Source organism: Piliocolobus tephrosceles, chromosome 12 (assembly GCF_002776525.5).
Source record: "Piliocolobus tephrosceles isolate RC106 chromosome 12, ASM277652v3, whole genome shotgun sequence".
Taxonomy (NCBI): Eukaryota; Metazoa; Chordata; class Mammalia; order Primates; family Cercopithecidae; genus Piliocolobus; species Piliocolobus tephrosceles.
This window is the reverse complement of record NC_045445.1, coordinates 815,306-833,874: the sequence shown is the minus strand read 5'-3', so window position 1 is coordinate 833,874 and position 18,569 is coordinate 815,306. Positions and strand designations below refer to the sequence as shown.

At 39.2% G+C, this 18,569-nt stretch overlaps 1 protein-coding gene across 1 annotated transcript in view; it reads right to left on the bottom strand.

Annotated features, from left to right (window-relative positions):
* Positions 1–1,834: 1,834 nt before the first annotated feature.
* Positions 1,835–18,569, bottom strand: part of F8 (coagulation factor VIII) — a 196,566-nt gene continuing 179,831 nt past the window's right edge. Inside the window, exon 14 of the mRNA XM_026451334.1 lies at positions 1,835–3,328. Within this exon, the coding sequence (XP_026307119.1) occupies positions 3,173–3,328 (156 nt within the window). The 3' untranslated portion in view covers positions 1,835–3,172. The remainder of the gene's footprint in view (positions 3,329–18,569) is intronic.

Here is an 18,569-nt window from a genome sequence, read left to right as displayed (position 1 = left end):
ATTCTTAATAATTTTATCTTTGATCTTGTGTTTTGTAAGGGAAGTTTAATGAGACCGCCTGTTTCATCACACTCATTTTCCCCTCCCCACTGACTTTGTTAACATTCTTCTCCCTTTGAGTCTCACTGAACTCCAATGCATTGTGGGTCCACTAGAATGTTATGCTCATGGGCATTGTGTGCATTCTTTGCTATTCTATTTGCACATAGTGTTTACAATGCATTTTTGCATTGTGGTAAAATTGTAGTAAGAACACAACATGGTATCTGCTCTCTTGACAAATTTTTAAGTGCCCAGTATGGTATTGTTAGCTATATGCACAATGTTGTACATTAGATCTGTAGAACTTAATTCATCTTGCATAACTAAAACTTTTTTTTTTTTTTCAGATGGAGTCTCACTCTGTTGCCCAGGCTGATGGAATGCAATGGCATGATCTCGGCTCACTGCAACCTCCACTCGCCTCGCGGGTTCAAGCAATTCTTGTGCCTCAACCTCCCAAGTAGCTGGGACTACAGGCGTGTGCCACCATGCCCAGCTAATTTTTATATTTTTAGTAGAGACGGGATTTCGCCATGTTGGCTAGGCTGGTCTCGAACTCCTGACCTCAGGTGATCCGCCTGCCTTGGCCTCCCAAAGTGCTGGGATTACAGGTGTGAGCCACCGTGCCCAGCAGCATAACTGAAACTATGCCCATTGAACAGAAACTCCCATTTCTCTCTCAGTCTCTCTCTCTCTGCATATAAGCTGTTCTCCTGGATTGAGACTCCATTTCTGATTTATTTTATTCAGCCTCTCATGAATTATATCATTTTTACTCTGAGTTCAATTTAATCTGGTTTTCTAACTCACTAATTTGGTTTTCTAGAGTGTCCATCTTGCTATTCAGTGCCCCTATTTGTTTTACAATTACCAGTGCTCACATTTTTATTTCCAGTGTAAAAACACAATTCTCAAAGGCATTTGTTTGTATGTGTCAAGGTTTTATTTAACTCATTACTGAAGAAAACAGCAGGAAAATAAAAGAACTAGTTCCATGAACATTTGAGAAATAGAGATGTATATAGTCAATGGGAAAAGAATGCCAAAACAAGATTGCCAAGTTAAACATAACAGGAAATAAAACCATATCACCTTTGGGGTTAACTCTTCTACCGGGCTATAAAACAAAACAACTTATTCATTTCTGTAAGTTAGCCTCTAAACGTTAAGAACTTCACAGGGCTATAAACCATTTTCACCTTTATCATTTGTGGATTGTGATTATACTGTGACAGCTATGTTATAGTTTCCAAAGCGGTCAGCTCAGGGTCAAGCAGGATTATTAGAAAATACTCCAGCATAGAAAATAAGTAGCCATTCTTTTGCCTTTTCTCAGATTGGGATCCATTTTTCTTTCATATTAGGATCTCCTATTTTCAAATTGCCCTGGGTTGCAATCTCCTCCAACTGCTCTATAACTTATCCTTGCCTCCAGTCTCCTTTACTAAATCAGGAGATTCTGTGTAGTCTTAGTGAAGGGGTCAGGCAGATGGAAGGAGCAGTAAACCCTTCGCAATCTTATTGGGGTGGAGGGCAAGATGGGGAATCCTGTTGTGTGGTGACATGGCAGGCTGGAGTGTTTTTTCAGTTTTCACCAGTCCAATTTTCTTCTGACCTCCTTGATACTTCAACTATGTAAGTGGGACTCTAGTTTTCAGTCATGGTATAAAATTTCCCATTACACTTTTGTTGTGTTATTTTCAGCAGGAAATTAGTAGAGGGAGAGAGTAAACTGAGTGCGTTACTATAGCACAGTAAGCACTCATAGGGGCAGACTATGCTGTTGTTGTGTCACAGGGCGAACCTCAAAGCTGGGGTTCAACTTGAGAAGTCACATAGGTTCTTGGCTTTGCACAGGAAGGAATTCAAGAGTGAGCTGACAGACTTAAGTGAGAGCAAATTATTAAGACATAAAAGAAGGAAAGGGTGGCTACTCCATAGGCTGGTTGGCTATTTTTATGATTATTTCTTGATCACCTGCGAGACAAGGGGTGGATTATTTATGAGTTTTCCAGGAATGGGGTGTGGAATTCCTGGAAATGAGGGTTCCTCTTCCTTTCAGACTATGTACAGTAACTTCTGGATGTTGCCATCTTGGTTTTGGCAGGTTTGGGCAGCTTCTTTACTGCATCCTGTTTTATCTGCAGAGTCTGTTGAACTCCTATCTCAGGGCATGTGCCTCTTAGTACAGCAGATGTCAACAAAGTTTTGAACTGTTTGCTATCAGTTCCGTTTCTTCCTGTCCCCCCAGGATTCATTATGGAAATTTATGATTTTCAAAGAATTTGCTAGATCTTTAGGACTTTATGTGGCACTACCTCAAAGATTTACAAAATCCATCTTCCTTTATTACAAAGTAGGCCAAATACAAAATACAAAGTTTGTATCTCCTATCCCAGATAACCATGGATTTTCCTCATATTTCTACAGAAATATGAAATATATGTCCTTAGAAGCCTATTATCATCATCATTTTCTTTCTTGGCCATCACAAATTTCAAGAAGACATAGTTATTTTGTTTCAAAGCTTTCAACAATTCCATCCTCCTGACTTATTTTTTATTGGTCAGAGTTAAGACCAAATGGTTTTATGTCTACATCTTTCTGAGATTAAATCTATGGACACTCATCAGAAAAATGCACATTTGCATTTATACAGAATATCCTATATAATTTCAGGAAACTCAGGGATTCTTGGACCTCATCTATAATTCTCAGTTTAAGAATGCTAGTTTTGGAGATAAGAATGTGCCCCTCATGACCAAATAACATAATTATGTCTATGTGTAAGGAAGCAAAAACAACTTTTTGCCTAGTTACATTGGAAGGAAGGAATAATCTGGGAGCAGCTGCAGAAAATAGGTAAGAATTAAGTTAAATTGGATGCACCCTCCTGGCCCCCCACCAAATAAATGCAGGATTAATGATAGTTAATTCGGGAGGCTTCAAGGCAGTGTCTGCTAGGACTGTATAGTTTAAATACATAGCAAAATAATGGGGCCATGGACAATGTGGGGCAGGAAGTAAACCGAAGGTCAGCACAAAGGTAGAAGGCAAGCCAGGAAGGGACACTGCCCTGGAGCTGAGGAGGGAGGGTTGCGGGCACTGGCAGGTGCTGCAGTGGCCACTCTCAATAGAGCTCCTGTGCCTCGCAGCCCAGAACCTCCATCCTCAGGGCAATCTGGTGCACCCAACTCTGGGGATGAATTCGAAGGTAGCGAGTCAGTAACGGTGAGTCTAGAGAGTTCACCACAGGTGTGAAGGAGTCTTGATTTCCCTGAAAAACCTGAAAGAGGAAAGATAGCATTTATTGATTGTCTGACAGGACAATGGTCACTGCAAAGCACAGATGCTTTTCTCACTTCTAGTTGTTTCCAGTAGTCCAGGATTAAATCCTGGAAGATGACTAGATGACTCTGTCCCACGCATCTGGGACATCTAGAATTAAGAGCACCCTGCTTCGGAGGCCTTCACTCTAGCTAGGCCTTATATCTAGAATGTTCTCACCCACTTTCCAAACCTCGGTGACATTAAATGCTTTGTCCCGGGTCACACACAGCACCTGTGTTGGATCATCTGGAGATGAGAGTCAGGCTTTGGCCAGCAGACTCCCTTGTCAATGCATTTGCTGTGGCAAGAGGAGTACACAGTAAGAGCTCAGAAAATGGTAGCTATCATTATTAGTTAGATAAACTGGTTTCCCACATGTTGGTGACAACTTTAGAATGATAACAAATGCAACACAGCAAGGCATGCAATTTAATGTGGCTGGGCAACCTTGGCAGGAGGGGATACAGAGAGAAAGAAGTGGGAAGACAGTCTAAGACTCAAGGCATCTTGCTACTCCAGGACTTTGGAGCAAATGCCACCTATAACTGGGTGGATGTTTGGGAAAATGAAGATCCGAATGTTCAAGTGTGTAATTCAAGGCAACTCTAAAACCCTGTGGGTTTTGTGTGGATTCCGAGGTAAACCTACAGAAGAAAGTCCAGCCAAATGGTGAGAATACGCAAGAGTCTTGGAGAAAAAGGAACAGAATGAAGGCAATGTCCTACCATAGTGCATGCTCTTGCAAGGACAGACACCATGATATCCTTAGGATCTCCTGAGGCAGTTTGTGTGTAAGGAGGCAACTTGCCACCATACCGGAAAGAAGTGGTTAAATAGCAACAAAAGGGCTCCTGCTTCCTGGGACTATTGGGTGACATTTTCCTCTAACAATCCTGGCATCTTCAAGTGTGGTGTTGGTTTTACTTCGGAAATGGGAAGGGACTTTTCCTGGCAAATGCACTGTAAAGTAGCACTGTGTTCCTACAGAGAGTTTAGCTATCAGAACAAAAGAAGTTTGGGCCATCTTCATTAATCTAGCTACACATCCCCCCTAGGTTCCCAACCCTGGCTGCTTATTGGAATCGCCTTTGGAGCTTTTAAAAAATGATGCATGGGCTAGCTCCCTGCCCCCCCCCCCCCCCGGGAGAAATGCCAATTTAATTGGTTTGTTCCCACCTTGGCTCCCTTATTCTGGTCTCCAAGCTCTGCCTAATATAGCCCCTGCCCAAGTCTCTGATCTATTCTCCCACTGCATTCCTCCTATTCTACTGCATCGCAGATAAACTAATCTTTTAGTTTCTCAACAATGTCAACTCTTGTTTTATTTAACGTGACAGCCTTTGTATATGTGATTCCCTCTGCTTGGAAGGCTCTTACCCCTTCTGTTTCTTCTTTTATCCATGTTTTTTTACCCTTCGGGTCTCAGTTTAAATACTACCTCTTAAACTAGGCATAGTGGCATGCCCCTGTAGTCCCAGCTACTCAGGAGACTGAGGCAGGAGGATTGCTTGAGCCCAGTAGTTTGAGACAAGCCTAGGCAACATAGCGAAATTCTGCCTCAATTTTTTTTCTCGTTCTGTCGCCCAGGCTGGAATGCAGTGGCACGATCTTGGCTCACTGCGAGCTCTGCTCCCCCAGGTTCACACTATTCTCCTGCCTCAGCTTCCCGAGTAGCTGGGACTACAGGTGCCCCCCACCAGGCCATGCTAATTTTTTTTTGTATTTTTAGTAGAGATGGGGTTTCACCGTGTTAGCCAGGATGGTCTCAATCTCCTGACCTTTCCTAACAATTTGTGGAGTGAGACTTTGAGACCATGCAAATATTCTGTTTCACAACAAGCTTTTTATCCAATGGTATTAGCAACCCTTAAAGCTCTTTACAAGTATTCAATAGTATATTGATAGTTGCAAACTGATTTTCCAATTATGATCCATTACCCTCATTATTCCTTTTGATGCTCAAATTGTCTCAAATCTGGCCAACAGGAAGCCCTTCAGGCCAGTTTCTGTGTTCTTTTCCCATGATCCCATTTATCTTCTGGCACATCAAGATCACCAAGATCATCTAAGATCACCTGGCAGTTTCCTTGATCCAGCCTTGAAAAAGTCATTTCTCTAGGGAGCTCAGATTCTTTTGAATGGAAAATGGCAGTTAGAGACCAAGATTTGGGCATGCGATGGGCTTGTTATTACTGCAGTGTAATTACTTCTAGATTCCTTCAGTGAACAGTGCTAAGAATATGCTTTTTAAATTCCTAAGTTCTCACTGACACTTCTAATTCGACTCTAACATTGTTTTTGTTAGTATTAGATTTCTAGGGCTACTGTAACAAATTCACCACACACTTGGTGCCTTTAAAACAAAAGAAATTTATTCACTCATCATTCTAGAGGCTCAAAGTCTGGAGCCTGGAGCAGAGGCACAAGAGTGTCAAACACAAAATCACATTTAAAGCTTCTGTTTGGAAGTGGTATATGTCATGTCCAATCACATTCTATTGATCAAAATGAGTCACATGGCCATGCCTAAAGTTGATGAGGTTTTCAAGGAAAGAGGGAACAAAAACTCAAGAACATTAATACCATCTGCCTCATATGCTATTTTCTGTTCATTTAGAAATTCCTTACATTTTCTTGTTTCAGCAAAAGAGGTGAATTATGCAGGCAGACATGAGGGCTGGGCGCCTTACTAGGTTTCTTAGCCAGGAGTACCCTCTACTGTTGATAAATGGAAGTGCAATTTATTTAATAGATGGGACCAAGGAGGTCTGTGGGTCTTGTGATTTCGTGATTCACTTTTGTTTTTATAGGACAGTTAAGTTCCAACATTTGCTTTTCTTTCTTTCTTTCTTTCTTTCTTTCTTTCTTTCTTTCTTTCTTTTCTTTTTTTTTTTTTGAGACAGGGTTTCTCTCTGGAGCAAGGTTGTCTAGATTTGTAGATTTATTTTCTACTTGTAAATATAAACTTACAGTACTTTTTGTCCTCTGGTTATTCTGTAGATGGGTTATGGGTGGTTTTAGTCATAATTTAAAATTGTGTGTGTGTATGTGTACGTATAGTTTTTGAAGACTGTGTGGAGAGATTTAGGCAGCTGCCATTATCTGACAGGAATGTGTGACTCATGCTTGGAATTTTAAAATGCTATTTAAAACTATTTTTCCAACTGTTTCTGGTATACAGAAATACAATTAATTTTTGTATTTATTTTGTTTTCAGCAAGCTTGAAAAATTTTTTAAATTCTAATAATTTATATATAAATTCCTTTGGATTTTCTATCTATGCCATTATATCTTCCATATACAATGAGTTTTCCCTTTTCATCATATTCAATCCTTACATATTTTCCTTCTTTTTCTCATCTTATTGCACTGTTTAGGATATCCAATATGTATAATCCTTCAGTCTATCACTGTGATAAATTATATCAGTTTTCTAATGTATAAGCCAACCTTGCATTCCTAACATAAATCCAATTTGGATCCATATTGCTAATATTTTGTTTGGTATTTATATTTATGAATAAAATGGGCCTATTATCTTCCTTTCTAATACTGTTCTTGTTGGGTTTGGTTGTCAATGTTCTGCTATTATTATAAGAGAATTGAATAACATACCATCTTTTTCCATTTTCTGGAAGAATTTTTGTAAGGTTGATATTATTTCTCCCTTGAACAACTGGTAGAATGTAGTTAGTGTAGCTATCTGGATCTGGATTTTTTTTTGCGGGAAGATTTTTGAATACAAATTCAGTTTCTCAAAGGTTTTAGGAGTTTCAAGGTTTTTATTCATTCCTGTTGTATTTACCAGGGATTAATCCATTTTACCTAATTTTCCAAACTTACTGTTAAAAGATTAATAAGTATTCTCATTTTTTATATTGGCAGAAATTTTTGTGGGATCTTTATTGATGTCCAATTTTTTAAAGTTTCTGATATTATTTGTGCCTTCTTTTCATCTTGATTGCTCTTGCCAGAAGTTTGTCAATTTTCTTTTTTTTTTTTTTTTTTTTTTTTTTTTTTTTTTGAGACGGAGTCTCGCTCTGTCTCCCAGGCTGGAGTGCAGTGGCCCGATCTCGGCTCACTGCAAACTCCGCCTCCCGGGTTCACGCCATTCTCCTGCCTCAGCCTCCCGAGTAGCTGGGACTACAGGCGCCCGCCATCTCGCCCGGCTAGTTTTTTGTATTTTTAGTAGAGACGGGGTTTCACCGTGTAGACCAGGATGGTCTCGATTTCCTGACCTCGTGATCCACCCGTCTCGGCCTCCCAAAGTGCTGGGATTACAGGCTTGAGCCACCGCGCCCGGCCTGTCAATTTTCAAGGAACCAACTTTTGGTTTTGTTTATTCTCTCTATTGTATGTTTCTTTTTTACTTCATTTACTTCATATCTTTATTATTTCCTTGCTTCTACTTCCTTTTGGTTTATTTTGCTGTTCCACTAGCTTCTTGAGACATACCTTAGCTCATGAATTTTCAGGCTTTCTTCTTTTCCAATATATGTTTTTAAGGCTATACATTTCTTTCTAAGTATTGCTTTAGCTGATTCCCACATTTTAATATGTCATGCCTTGTTATCATTCAGTTTAAAATATTTTCTTTTCTTTTCTTTTTTTTTTTTTTTTTTGAGACGGAGTCTCGCTCTGTCGCCCAGGCTGGAGTGCAGTGGCCGGATCTCAGCTCACTGCAAGCTCCGCCTCCCGGGTTCACGCCATTCTCCTGCCTCAGCCTCCCGAGTAGCTGGGACTACAGGCGCCCGCCACGGCGCCCGGCTTTTTTTTTTTTGTATTTTTAGTAGAGACGGGGTTTCACCGTGGTCTCAATCTCCTGACCTTGTGATCCGCCCGCCTCGGCCTCCCAAAGTGCTGGGATTACAGGCGTGAGCCACCGCGCCCGGCCTAAAATATTTTCTAATTTATGATTTCTTCTTTGACATATGGGTTTAAAAGTATATTTCTTGATTTCTAACATAGGAAGATTTTATAGTTATCTCTTTCTTACTTATATCTACTTTAATTGTATTGTGACCAGAAAACATGTTTTATATTATCTGAAATTTGAGACTACTTTATTTGTAGCTTAAAATGGAAAATTCTAACATGTTTCCTTTGTGTACTTCCAAAGAATGTGTAATTCTGCAATTTCAAGGTGCTATTTTCTAAATATGTCTATAAGATCAAACTTGTGAATTGTTAACTGTTCTATTTCTATACATTTTTCCATCACTTGATGAGAAATGTGTTAAAATCTAGCACTCTAAATTGTGAATTTGTCCATTTTCCTTTTTCTATCAGTTTCTGCTTTAAATATTTTGAAGCTATGTAATTACATAATATAAATTCAAATTTTGTTTTCTCAGAGACTTTTGATTATTATGAAATCACATTTTTTTTTTTTTTTTTTTTTTTGAGATGGAGTCTTACTCTGTCGCCCAGGCTGGACTGCAGTGGCGTGATCTCTGCTCACTGCAAGCTCCACCTCCTGGGTTCATGCCATTCTCCTGCCTCAGCCTCCTGAGTAGCTGGGACTACAGGTGCCCGCCACCATGCCTGGCTAATTTTTTGTATTTTTTTTTTTTAGTACAGATGGGGTTTCACCTTGTTAGCCAGGATGGTCTTGATCTCCTGACCTCGTGATCTGCCCGCCTCGGCCTCCCATAGTGCTGGGATTACAGGTGTGAGCCACCACGTCTGGCCATGAAATCACATTCTTAATCTCCAGTAATACTTTCTTGCTTTAAAGTCTATTTTTCTGCTATCAATAGAGCTGCAATCGAGATCTTTTAGATATTTGCATAACTTCTTTTCCTATTTTTGTCTTGCAACTTTTCTGTATCTAATGTTTTAGATATGCCTTTTATAAAATGCACACGATTTGCTTTTGCTTTTTTTTTTTTTTTTTTTTTTTAAGAGATAAGTCTCACTATCTTGCCCAGGCTGGTCTCAACCTCCTGGGCTTGAGTGATCCTCCCACTTCAGCATCCTAAGTAGCTAGGACTAGAGGTGTGAGTCACCATGCCCAGCTACTTTTGCTTTTTTATCAATCTGACAATCTTTGTTTTTTAACTGAAATATTTGGTCCACTCATATTACATATGATTACTGTTATATTTCAATTTAAATATACCATCTTATCTTGCTATTTTTTCTACCTGTTTTATGTTTCTTTATCTGTGTTTGCTTGCTTTCATTTAGGTTTGTTGAGTATATTTTATCCTTTCATATTTTTATTTCTACCATTTTGGAAGTCTTACATTGTGTGTATTTCTATTACTTACTGGTTATCCTATAAACTAGAACATTAATCAAATTATCAAGGTTTAATATTAATCAACATGTTTACCTCCTAGATAATACATGGATTTTAGAATCCTTTATTCTTTTTATCCCCATACTGACTTTTTTGCTATTGTTGTCATATGTTCTAAATTCACACACACACACACACACACACACACACCCCTGGCTTAAACAACAGAAATTTATTTTCTCACAGTTCTGGAGGCTAGAAGTCCAAGATCAAGGGATAGGCAGGCTTGCTTTTTTTTTTTTTTTTTTTTTTTTTGTCTGTTTGTTGTTTGTTTTTTGAGATGGAGTCTCTCTCTGTAGTCCAGGCTGGAGTGTGATGGTACAATCTGGGTTCACTGCAACTTCTGCCTCCCTGGCTCAAGCAGTTCTTGTGCCTCAGTCTCCTGAGTAGCTGGGATTACATTAGCACGCCAGCATGTCCAGCTAATTTTTGTATTTTTAGTAGAGGGGGTTTCACCATGTTGGGCAGGCTGGTCTTCAACTCCTGACCTCAGATGATTTTCCTGCCTCAGCCTTCCAAAGTGCTGGGATTACATGCATGAGTTACTGTGCCTGGCCAGCAGGCTTGGTTCTTTTTTTTCCTTTTTTATTTTGCTTTTCTTCTTCTTCTCCTTCTCTTTATTTATTTATTTATTTATTTATTTATTTATTTATTTATTTATTTATTTTAGAGACAGGGTCTTGTTCTGTTCCCCAGGCTGGAGTGCAGTGGCACAACCCTAACTCACTGTACCCTTGTAACTAGAACTACAGGTACATGCTACCACACCTGGCTAAGGGCTGGTTTCTTGTAAGGCCTCTCTCCTTGGCTTGTAGATGGCTGTCCTCTTTCTGTATCTTCATGTGGTCATCCCTCTTTGTGCCTGTCTGTGTCCTAATTTCCTCTTCTTTTAAGGACACCAGTCATACAGGAATAAGACCCAACCTAATTATCTCTTTTTAGCTTAATTACCTATTTATGAATTCTATCTCCAAATAAGATCACATTCTGAGGTAACTGGAGTTTAGGACATCAACATATGAATTTTGGGGGGACACAATTCATCCCATAACAGCTCTAAAAATGTAAGTGGCATTAACTTCATCTACTAGAGTTTACATCTTTCAAAGCTTATACCTCATATAGAGTCTTTCTTAAAACATTTTATGTGTACACAATGGCATTTAGCAGACCCAGCAAGTCCATCATCCCACCAGGTCACAGGGAGAAATTCCATTTGGCTTTGCTTTGACTTGCTAAGTCATGTAAATAGAGAAGTATTAACCCAAGTTCTTCCCACAAACACCTATTCCTTATTCCTTTTTAAAAAAATTGGTGTGATGGTGGTGGCTGGTCTTAGCATCTCTATGTATGTAATGGCCTTTTTTATTAAAAATAAAAATAACCAAACTTACCAATTTTTAAGAGTACAGGTATCAGTAATGATAAGTATATTCACATTGTTGTGCAACATTTCTCTAGAACTTTTTCAACTTGGAAAACTGAAACTCTAAACAGCTCCTCATTACCCCCTCCCCTCCAGGCCCTGGTAACCACCATTCCACTTTTTGTTTCTATGAATTTGACTACTTTAGATACCAAATATAATACATTTCTATATATCTATATATTTTAACTCCATAATATATTTTATATATTCAAGTAACAAACTTTTATATTGCTTTAAAAGGTAAATGTTTGTTTAGATTTACACACATAGTAACCTCTTTTTTGTCTTTATTATTGTTTTTCAACCTCTGGTTGACAGAGTGAGACTCCATTTCTAAAAAATAAAAATAAAATTGTATCCTATTTTTTTAAGAAGCCACTCCAAATTCACTCCTTCTGCCAGCTTATGGCAACCACTAATCTGTTTTCTGTCTCTATGGATTTGCTATTCTGGGTATTTCATATAAGTGGAATGCGACCTATTGTGCCTGACTGCTTTCACTTAGCATAATGCTTTCAAGGAGCATCCAAGTTGTAGCACGGATCAGTACTTCGATTTTTATGAATGAATAATAGTCCATGTATGGATAGACCATATTTTGTTTATCTCTTCATCACTTGATGAACATTTGAGCTGTTTTCACCTGTTTGCTATTATGAATAGTACTTCTATATGTACTTGTATATTAGTTTTGTTAGAGTGCCTGTTTTTAATTCTTCTAGGTCCACATCCAGGAGTAGAATTGCTGGTTCTATGTTAATTCTATGTTTTCCTTATTAAGGAACTGCCAAAATATTTTCTACAGTGACTGCCCTATTTCACATTCTCATCACCAAGGTAGGTTCCAATTTCTTTACATTCTTGCTAACACTTGTTATTTTCCTGCTTGATATATATATATGTGTGTGTGTGTATATATATATATATATATATATTTAATTTAACCATCCTAGTAGGTTTGAAATGCTACCTCATTGTGGTTTTGATTTGCATTTCCCTAATAACTAATGATGTTGTCTATCTTTTCATGAATTTGTTGGACACTTGTATATCTTCTTTGGAGAAGTTCCCATTGAAGTCCTTTATCCGTTTTAAAATTTGGTTGTCTTTCTGTTGTTGAGTTGTAAGAGTTCTTTTTATATTCTGGGATACTAGACCCTTTATCAGATATATGATTTGCAATTTTTTTCTCCTATACTGTAGATCATCTTTTTACTTTCTTGATAGTGTTCTTTGATGTACAAAAGCTTTTAACCTTAAAGATGTCTACTATATATATTTTTATATAGTTGTTGCTTGTGATTGTGGTGTCACATCTAAGAAACCATTGCCAAATCCAATATCATAACAATTTACCTCCTTGTTTTTTCTCAGAGTTTTATAGTTTTAGCTTTTATATTTAGTTTTTTGATACATTTTTAGTTAAATGAGTTTTTACAGACAGGGTCTTGCTCTGACACCCAGGCTGGAGTGCAGTGGTGTGATCATGGCTCACTGCAGCCTCCACCTCCTGGGCTCAAGTCATCCTCCTATCCCAGCCTCCCTAATAGCTGGGACTACAGGTGTGTACCATCACGCCAGCTAATTTTTTTTTCTTGTTTTGTAGATACAGAGTCTCACTGTGTTGCCCAGGCTGGTCTCAAACTCCTGAGCTCAAGTGATCCACCAGCCTCAGCCTCCCAAAGTGCTAGGATTATAGATGTGAGCCACCACATCTAGACTTGAGCTAAATTTTGTATATGGTAAGGATCCAACTTCGTTCTTTTGCATGTGGATATCCAATTGTCCCAGCACCATTTGTTGAAGACACTATTCTTTTCCCACAAAATGGTCTTGGCACTTTTTTTGAAAATCAGTTGACCATAGATGTATAGGCTTATTTCTGGACTCTCAATTCTATTCCATTGATCTATGTGTCTATATTTATGCAAGTACTGCACTGTTTTGATTCTTACAGGTTTGTAGTAAGTTCTGAAATTGGGAAGTATGACTCCTCCAATGTTGTTCCTTTTCAAGATTGTTTTGGCTACTAAGGGTCCCTTGAGATTCCATCTGAATTTTAGGATAGATTTTTCTATTCCTCACACACAAAAAAATGTCTTCGGGATTATGATAGGGAATGCTTTGAGGCCAGAGAATCACTTGAGCCCAGGAAGCAGAGGTTATGGTGAGCAGAGATTGCACCACCACACTGCAACCTAAGGAACAGAGTGAGACTCCATCTCAAAACAAAAAACAAACAAAAAAACACAATGCTTGCTTTGAATCTGCAAATGGTTTGTGGTAATATTCTTATCTTAACAATATTATGTCTTCAAATCCGTAAATCCAGGATGCCTTTTCATTTATTTAGTTCTTTAATTTATCTTTGAATTTTTAATTTTTTATTTTTTTCTAGTTGCTAATTTTCCATATTTGATGTCTTCAGACCAGATAGTTCTTTAATTTCTTTCAACTGGGTTTTTTAGTTTTTAGTGGACAAGACTTGCACCTCCTTGGTTAAATTTATTCCTAAATAGTGTATTATCTTTGATGCTATTGTAAATAGACTTTTCTGTTTTCCTTTTCATGTTTTTCATTGTTATTGTATAAAAATACAACTGATTTTTGCATGTTGACTTTGTAACCTGCAATGGTTTTTTTCAACTGCCTAATAATTTTGGATAATTTGTCTCTTATTTTCATGTTTCCATATGTTATTACTTTAAAGATTTTATACATAATTATTTCACATTATGTATCTGATAATGTCAATATCTGGTGTTTTCAAGTTTTAATCTGCATTGATTGTTTCTGTTCACTTGTACTCAAGTTGTCTTGTTGTCTTGCATGTTTGCTGATCTATGTCTGTGATCTTATAATTTTAATATGTAGGAATCCTGGAGGCCTAAACTGGAGGTGCTTTTTTTCTAGAGTAGGTTGAGAATGGTTCTTCCAGGTGCCAGAGGATAATATTTATCTGCAACTTCTTTAGCTTCCTTCTGGGATTCATGACAATGCAGAATTCTCACACTGAGTTCTCCTTGCATTTTGCTCAAGGCTTAGGCTCCCATTAACAACATTAATGTGGGCATTTTCTCTGATGAAAGGTCTTCCTTTTTATATTTGCTCATTATTCACCTCTCTCTGCTATGATTTCAGCTCATTATTTTAAAATGGAAGTTTGTGGGGGTTTTTGTTGATGAGGGGGCTGGAGATTCCCCTTTCTTTGCCAAATACAACAATGTATTGTCAGTGATATAGCCTTTTTTATTGTTGTACAATATACATAAAATTTACCATTTTAATCATTTTAAGTGTGCAATTTAGTGGTATTAAGTATATTCACAATATTGTGCACCCATTACCACTATCCATTTCCAGAACTTTTTCATCACGCAAACAGAAACTCTGTACTCATTGAAAATAACTCTCCATTTCCTCCCCATTCCAAGCCCCTGGTAACTTCTTTTCTACTTTCTGTCTTTATGAATTTACCTACTCTAGATACCTCATTATGGTGGTTAATTTTATGTGTCAACTTGACTGGGTCATGGGGTGCCCATATATTTGATTAAACTTTATTTTATGTGTGTCTGTGAGAGTGTTTTGTGGTAAGATTAACATTTGAGTTGATAGACTAAGTAAAGCAGATTGTCCTCCCCAGTGTAGGTGGAACTTATCCAATCAGTTGAAGGCCTAAATATAACAAAACGGCTGACTGTCCTCTTAGTAAGAGACAGTTCCTTCTATTTGACTACCTTTAAACTAGGACTTCGGTTTTGTTTTTTTTTTTCTGCCTTTGGCCTCAAACTAAAACATTTTAATTCCTTCTAGGTCTGCAGCCTGATGGTCTTTGAACTCTCAGGGGTCTCTAGGTTGCCAACTCATCCTGCAGATCTTGAGACTTATCAGACTCCATAATCACATGAGCTAATTCCTTATAAGTATATGTGCGTGTGTGTGTGTGCGCGCGCGTGTGTGTGCGCGTGTGTGTCTCCTCTTGGTTCTGTTTCTTTGGGAACCATGACTAATACAGATTTTCACAAGAGTGATTCTAAAGGAACACAACTTCAAGGATAAATTTTATACATTTGTTATTGGATTTCTGGAATTGGTTCTGTAATCTGATGAAATTTAAAGACACTACTGACTATTTTCAGTAGTAAAAATTGTCCATGGCATGATCTGGTAATAGAAATATGCAGGCCAGGCTGGGCACAGTGGCTTACGCCTGTAATCCCAGCACTTTGGGAGGCCGAGGCGGATGGATCACCTGAGGTCAGGAGTTCGAGACCAGCCTGGCCACCATGACAAAACCCTGTCTCTATTAAAAACACAAAAATTAGGCAGGTACCTGTAATCCCAGCTACTCGGGAGGCTGAGGCATGAGAATCCCTTGAACCTGGTAGACGGAGGTTGCAGTGAGCTTAGATCACGCCACTGCACTCTGGCCTGGGCGACAGAGTGACACTCCATCTCAAAATATATGTATATGCAAAATATCTCCATTGGATACTCCTAATCAACTACTTATAAGAAGCAAGGGTCTTGGTGACTATGTATATTGACATTTATGAACATATTTATCAAACTAATGAATATGATGAGATTAGTCGGTTGCTGCTAATGTTGCTGGAAAAAGTGATGAAAGAAAAGGAGGAGCTGAGAACTTTGAATTCCCAGCTCAAGAGTTGCATAAATGACCTGACAGATTCTATGTATGCCCTGAAGGAGACCCTTATCTACTGTAGCCACAGAGCTGAGATTGCTGAAAATCAAATGCCAAATCTCATCCCGTGACTAACTGAATTACAAAGCAAGTCAAACTTCCAGCTTTGCAGGGTTTCTACTGTTAAAGCAAGGGCATTGATTGGGAAAGAATGGGGCACTATAAGTTGGATTAGGTATGTGTGGAAGACCCTGATTAAGCTGGGGACATTGAGCTCCTAAATATTGATGAGTCTTCTTTGCCAGTGAAAGTTGTCTCTCCATCCCTGTGGTGGCAGTGTCTCCACTCCAGTCTAAGTGGATTAACCCTGCACTGCCTGCGGAAACTGTAATGGCCTCCCTTGAGGCAACTGCCATGCAAGATAATGCTGATTGCCTTCAGGACCCACCCTACCACCCCTCTTTGTTATTAGATCTACAACTACACTCAAGTCCCAGCAGGCAAGGTGAAGTATGAAGGTGACCCATGACAAGATGTACTACACTCCAAAAGAATGACTTGAGTTTTCTAATTTACACAAACAGGAATCCAGAGGATATGTATAGGAATGGGTACTAAGGATGTGAGATAATAGTGGAAGGCACATAAAGTTGGATTAGGCCAAATTTATTGACATGGGCCCACTAAGCAGACATTCTGGATTTAATGTTGCATCTCAGGGAATTAGGAAGGCCTCTAACGGTTTAATTGGTTGACCGAAACACAGATCAAAAGATGGCCCACAGTGAGCAAACTAGAAATTTCAGACTTGCCCTGGTTTAACGTAGAAGAAAGGAGATTGAAATGCTTGAGTTAATTTGTCATTTAAGACCTACTCACCAACACTGGGAGAGTTCAGAAGACACAGATCTCACCATTACTTTGAGAAATAAATTTGTCAGGGGAACCTCAGCATCCTCGAAGGGCTCTGTGATCACTCTTCTCTGTAGGTGACACGTTACAGCGAAACCTGCATTCACTGAATTAGAAAACCTAAATACGATGGGAATAATTGGATCCTGGGGTGGCAGGGGAAAAGGGGCAGTACTCAACTGCCAAAGGCAAGGTAAGTGTGGTTACCATAAGGGACAGCAGAGTCAAAACAGCAATTAGAATAGTATGACTATGGTGTTGGCTAGTAGATTATAGTGTTCCTAGATGAGATATAGATAGAATGCCTATCAAATACTTGATCTGTATAAGCAGAAAAGTTCTAGGTCAAGTGAACAAAAGTCTAACCTGAATAATAAAAACAAAGTCATGGCCTCTCAATCAATTCCCAGACTTGAGCAAATTTACAGACCCAACACTACTTGAATGAAGGGGAGGCTCAGTCTCCTTGAGGAAGGACTCTGGTACACTGCCAAGAATACTGTTACTTTCTCTCAGCCTTCCCCAAAGGAACATATGGCCTTTCTATCAGAATAACTGTGCATTGAAGAAAAATACTTAATCAGACCTTTCAGGGACTACTGGACAATGGCTCTGAACTGGCACTAATTTCTGGAGACCCAAAATGTCACTGTGGTCCACTAGTCAGCGTATGGGCTTATGGAGGGTCAAATGATCAATGGAATTTTAGCTCAGGTCCATCTCAAAGTGGATGCAGAGGATCTGTGAGCCTATCTTGTGGTTATTTCCCCAGTCCTGGAATGCATAATTGGAACAGATATATTGAGCAGCTAGCAGGATCTTCACATTGGTTCCCTGACTTATGGAGCAGGGGCTGTTATAGTGAGAAATCCTCCTGTAATCCTCTGTGAATAACTATTCTCCTTTTGTGAGTAGCTCTTGGCCTACTACTGGGCCTTAGTAGATACTGAATGCTTAGCCACAGACCACCAAGTTGCCATGTGACCTGAACTGCCCATCATGAACTAGGTGTTATCTGACCCACCAAGTCATAAAGTTGGGTATGAATAATGGCACTCCATCATCAAATGGAAGTGGTATATACATGGTTAGGTCTGAGCAGGTCCTGAAGGCACATGTAAATTACATTAAGAAGTAGCCCAAATGTCCATGGTGCCTGTTTCTGCTACCCTGCCTTCTCTCTCCCAGCCTGCACTTATGGCCTCATTGGGAGTTCCCTGTGATCAGTTTACAGAGGAAGAGGAGTCTTGGACCTGGTTTACCAATGGTTTTGCATGATATGCAGGTACTACACAAAAGTGGATAGTCCCTATCTGAGATACCTATGAAGGACAGTGGGCAGAATTTTAGGCAGTGTACCTGGTTGTGGACTTTGCTTAGAAGAAGAAATGGCCAGGTGTGCAATTATATGTCAAATTATGGGCTGTAGTCAGTGCTTTGTCCAGATATGGACTTGGAGGGAACATGATTAGAAAACAGGTGACAAAGAAATTTGGGGAAGAGGTATGTGGATAGATCTCTCTGAATGGGCGAAGGATGTGAAGATATTTATGTCCCATGTGAGTGTTCAACAAAGGGTGACCTCAGCAGATAAGGATTTCAGTAATCAAGTAAATATGATGAGCCGGGTGCAGTGGCTCACACCTGTAATCCCAGCATTTTGGGAGGCAAAGGCAGGAGGATCACCTGAGGTCAGGAGTTCAAGATCAGCCTGGCCAACATGGTGAAACCCTGTCTCTACTAAAAATACAAAAATTAGCCAGGTGTGGTGATGTGCACCTATAGTCCCAGCTACTTGGGAGGCTGAGGCACGAGAAATGCTTGAACCCGGGAGGCAGAGGTTGCAGTGAGCCGAGATCGTGCCACTGCACTCCAGCTTGGGTGACAGAGCAAGACTCCA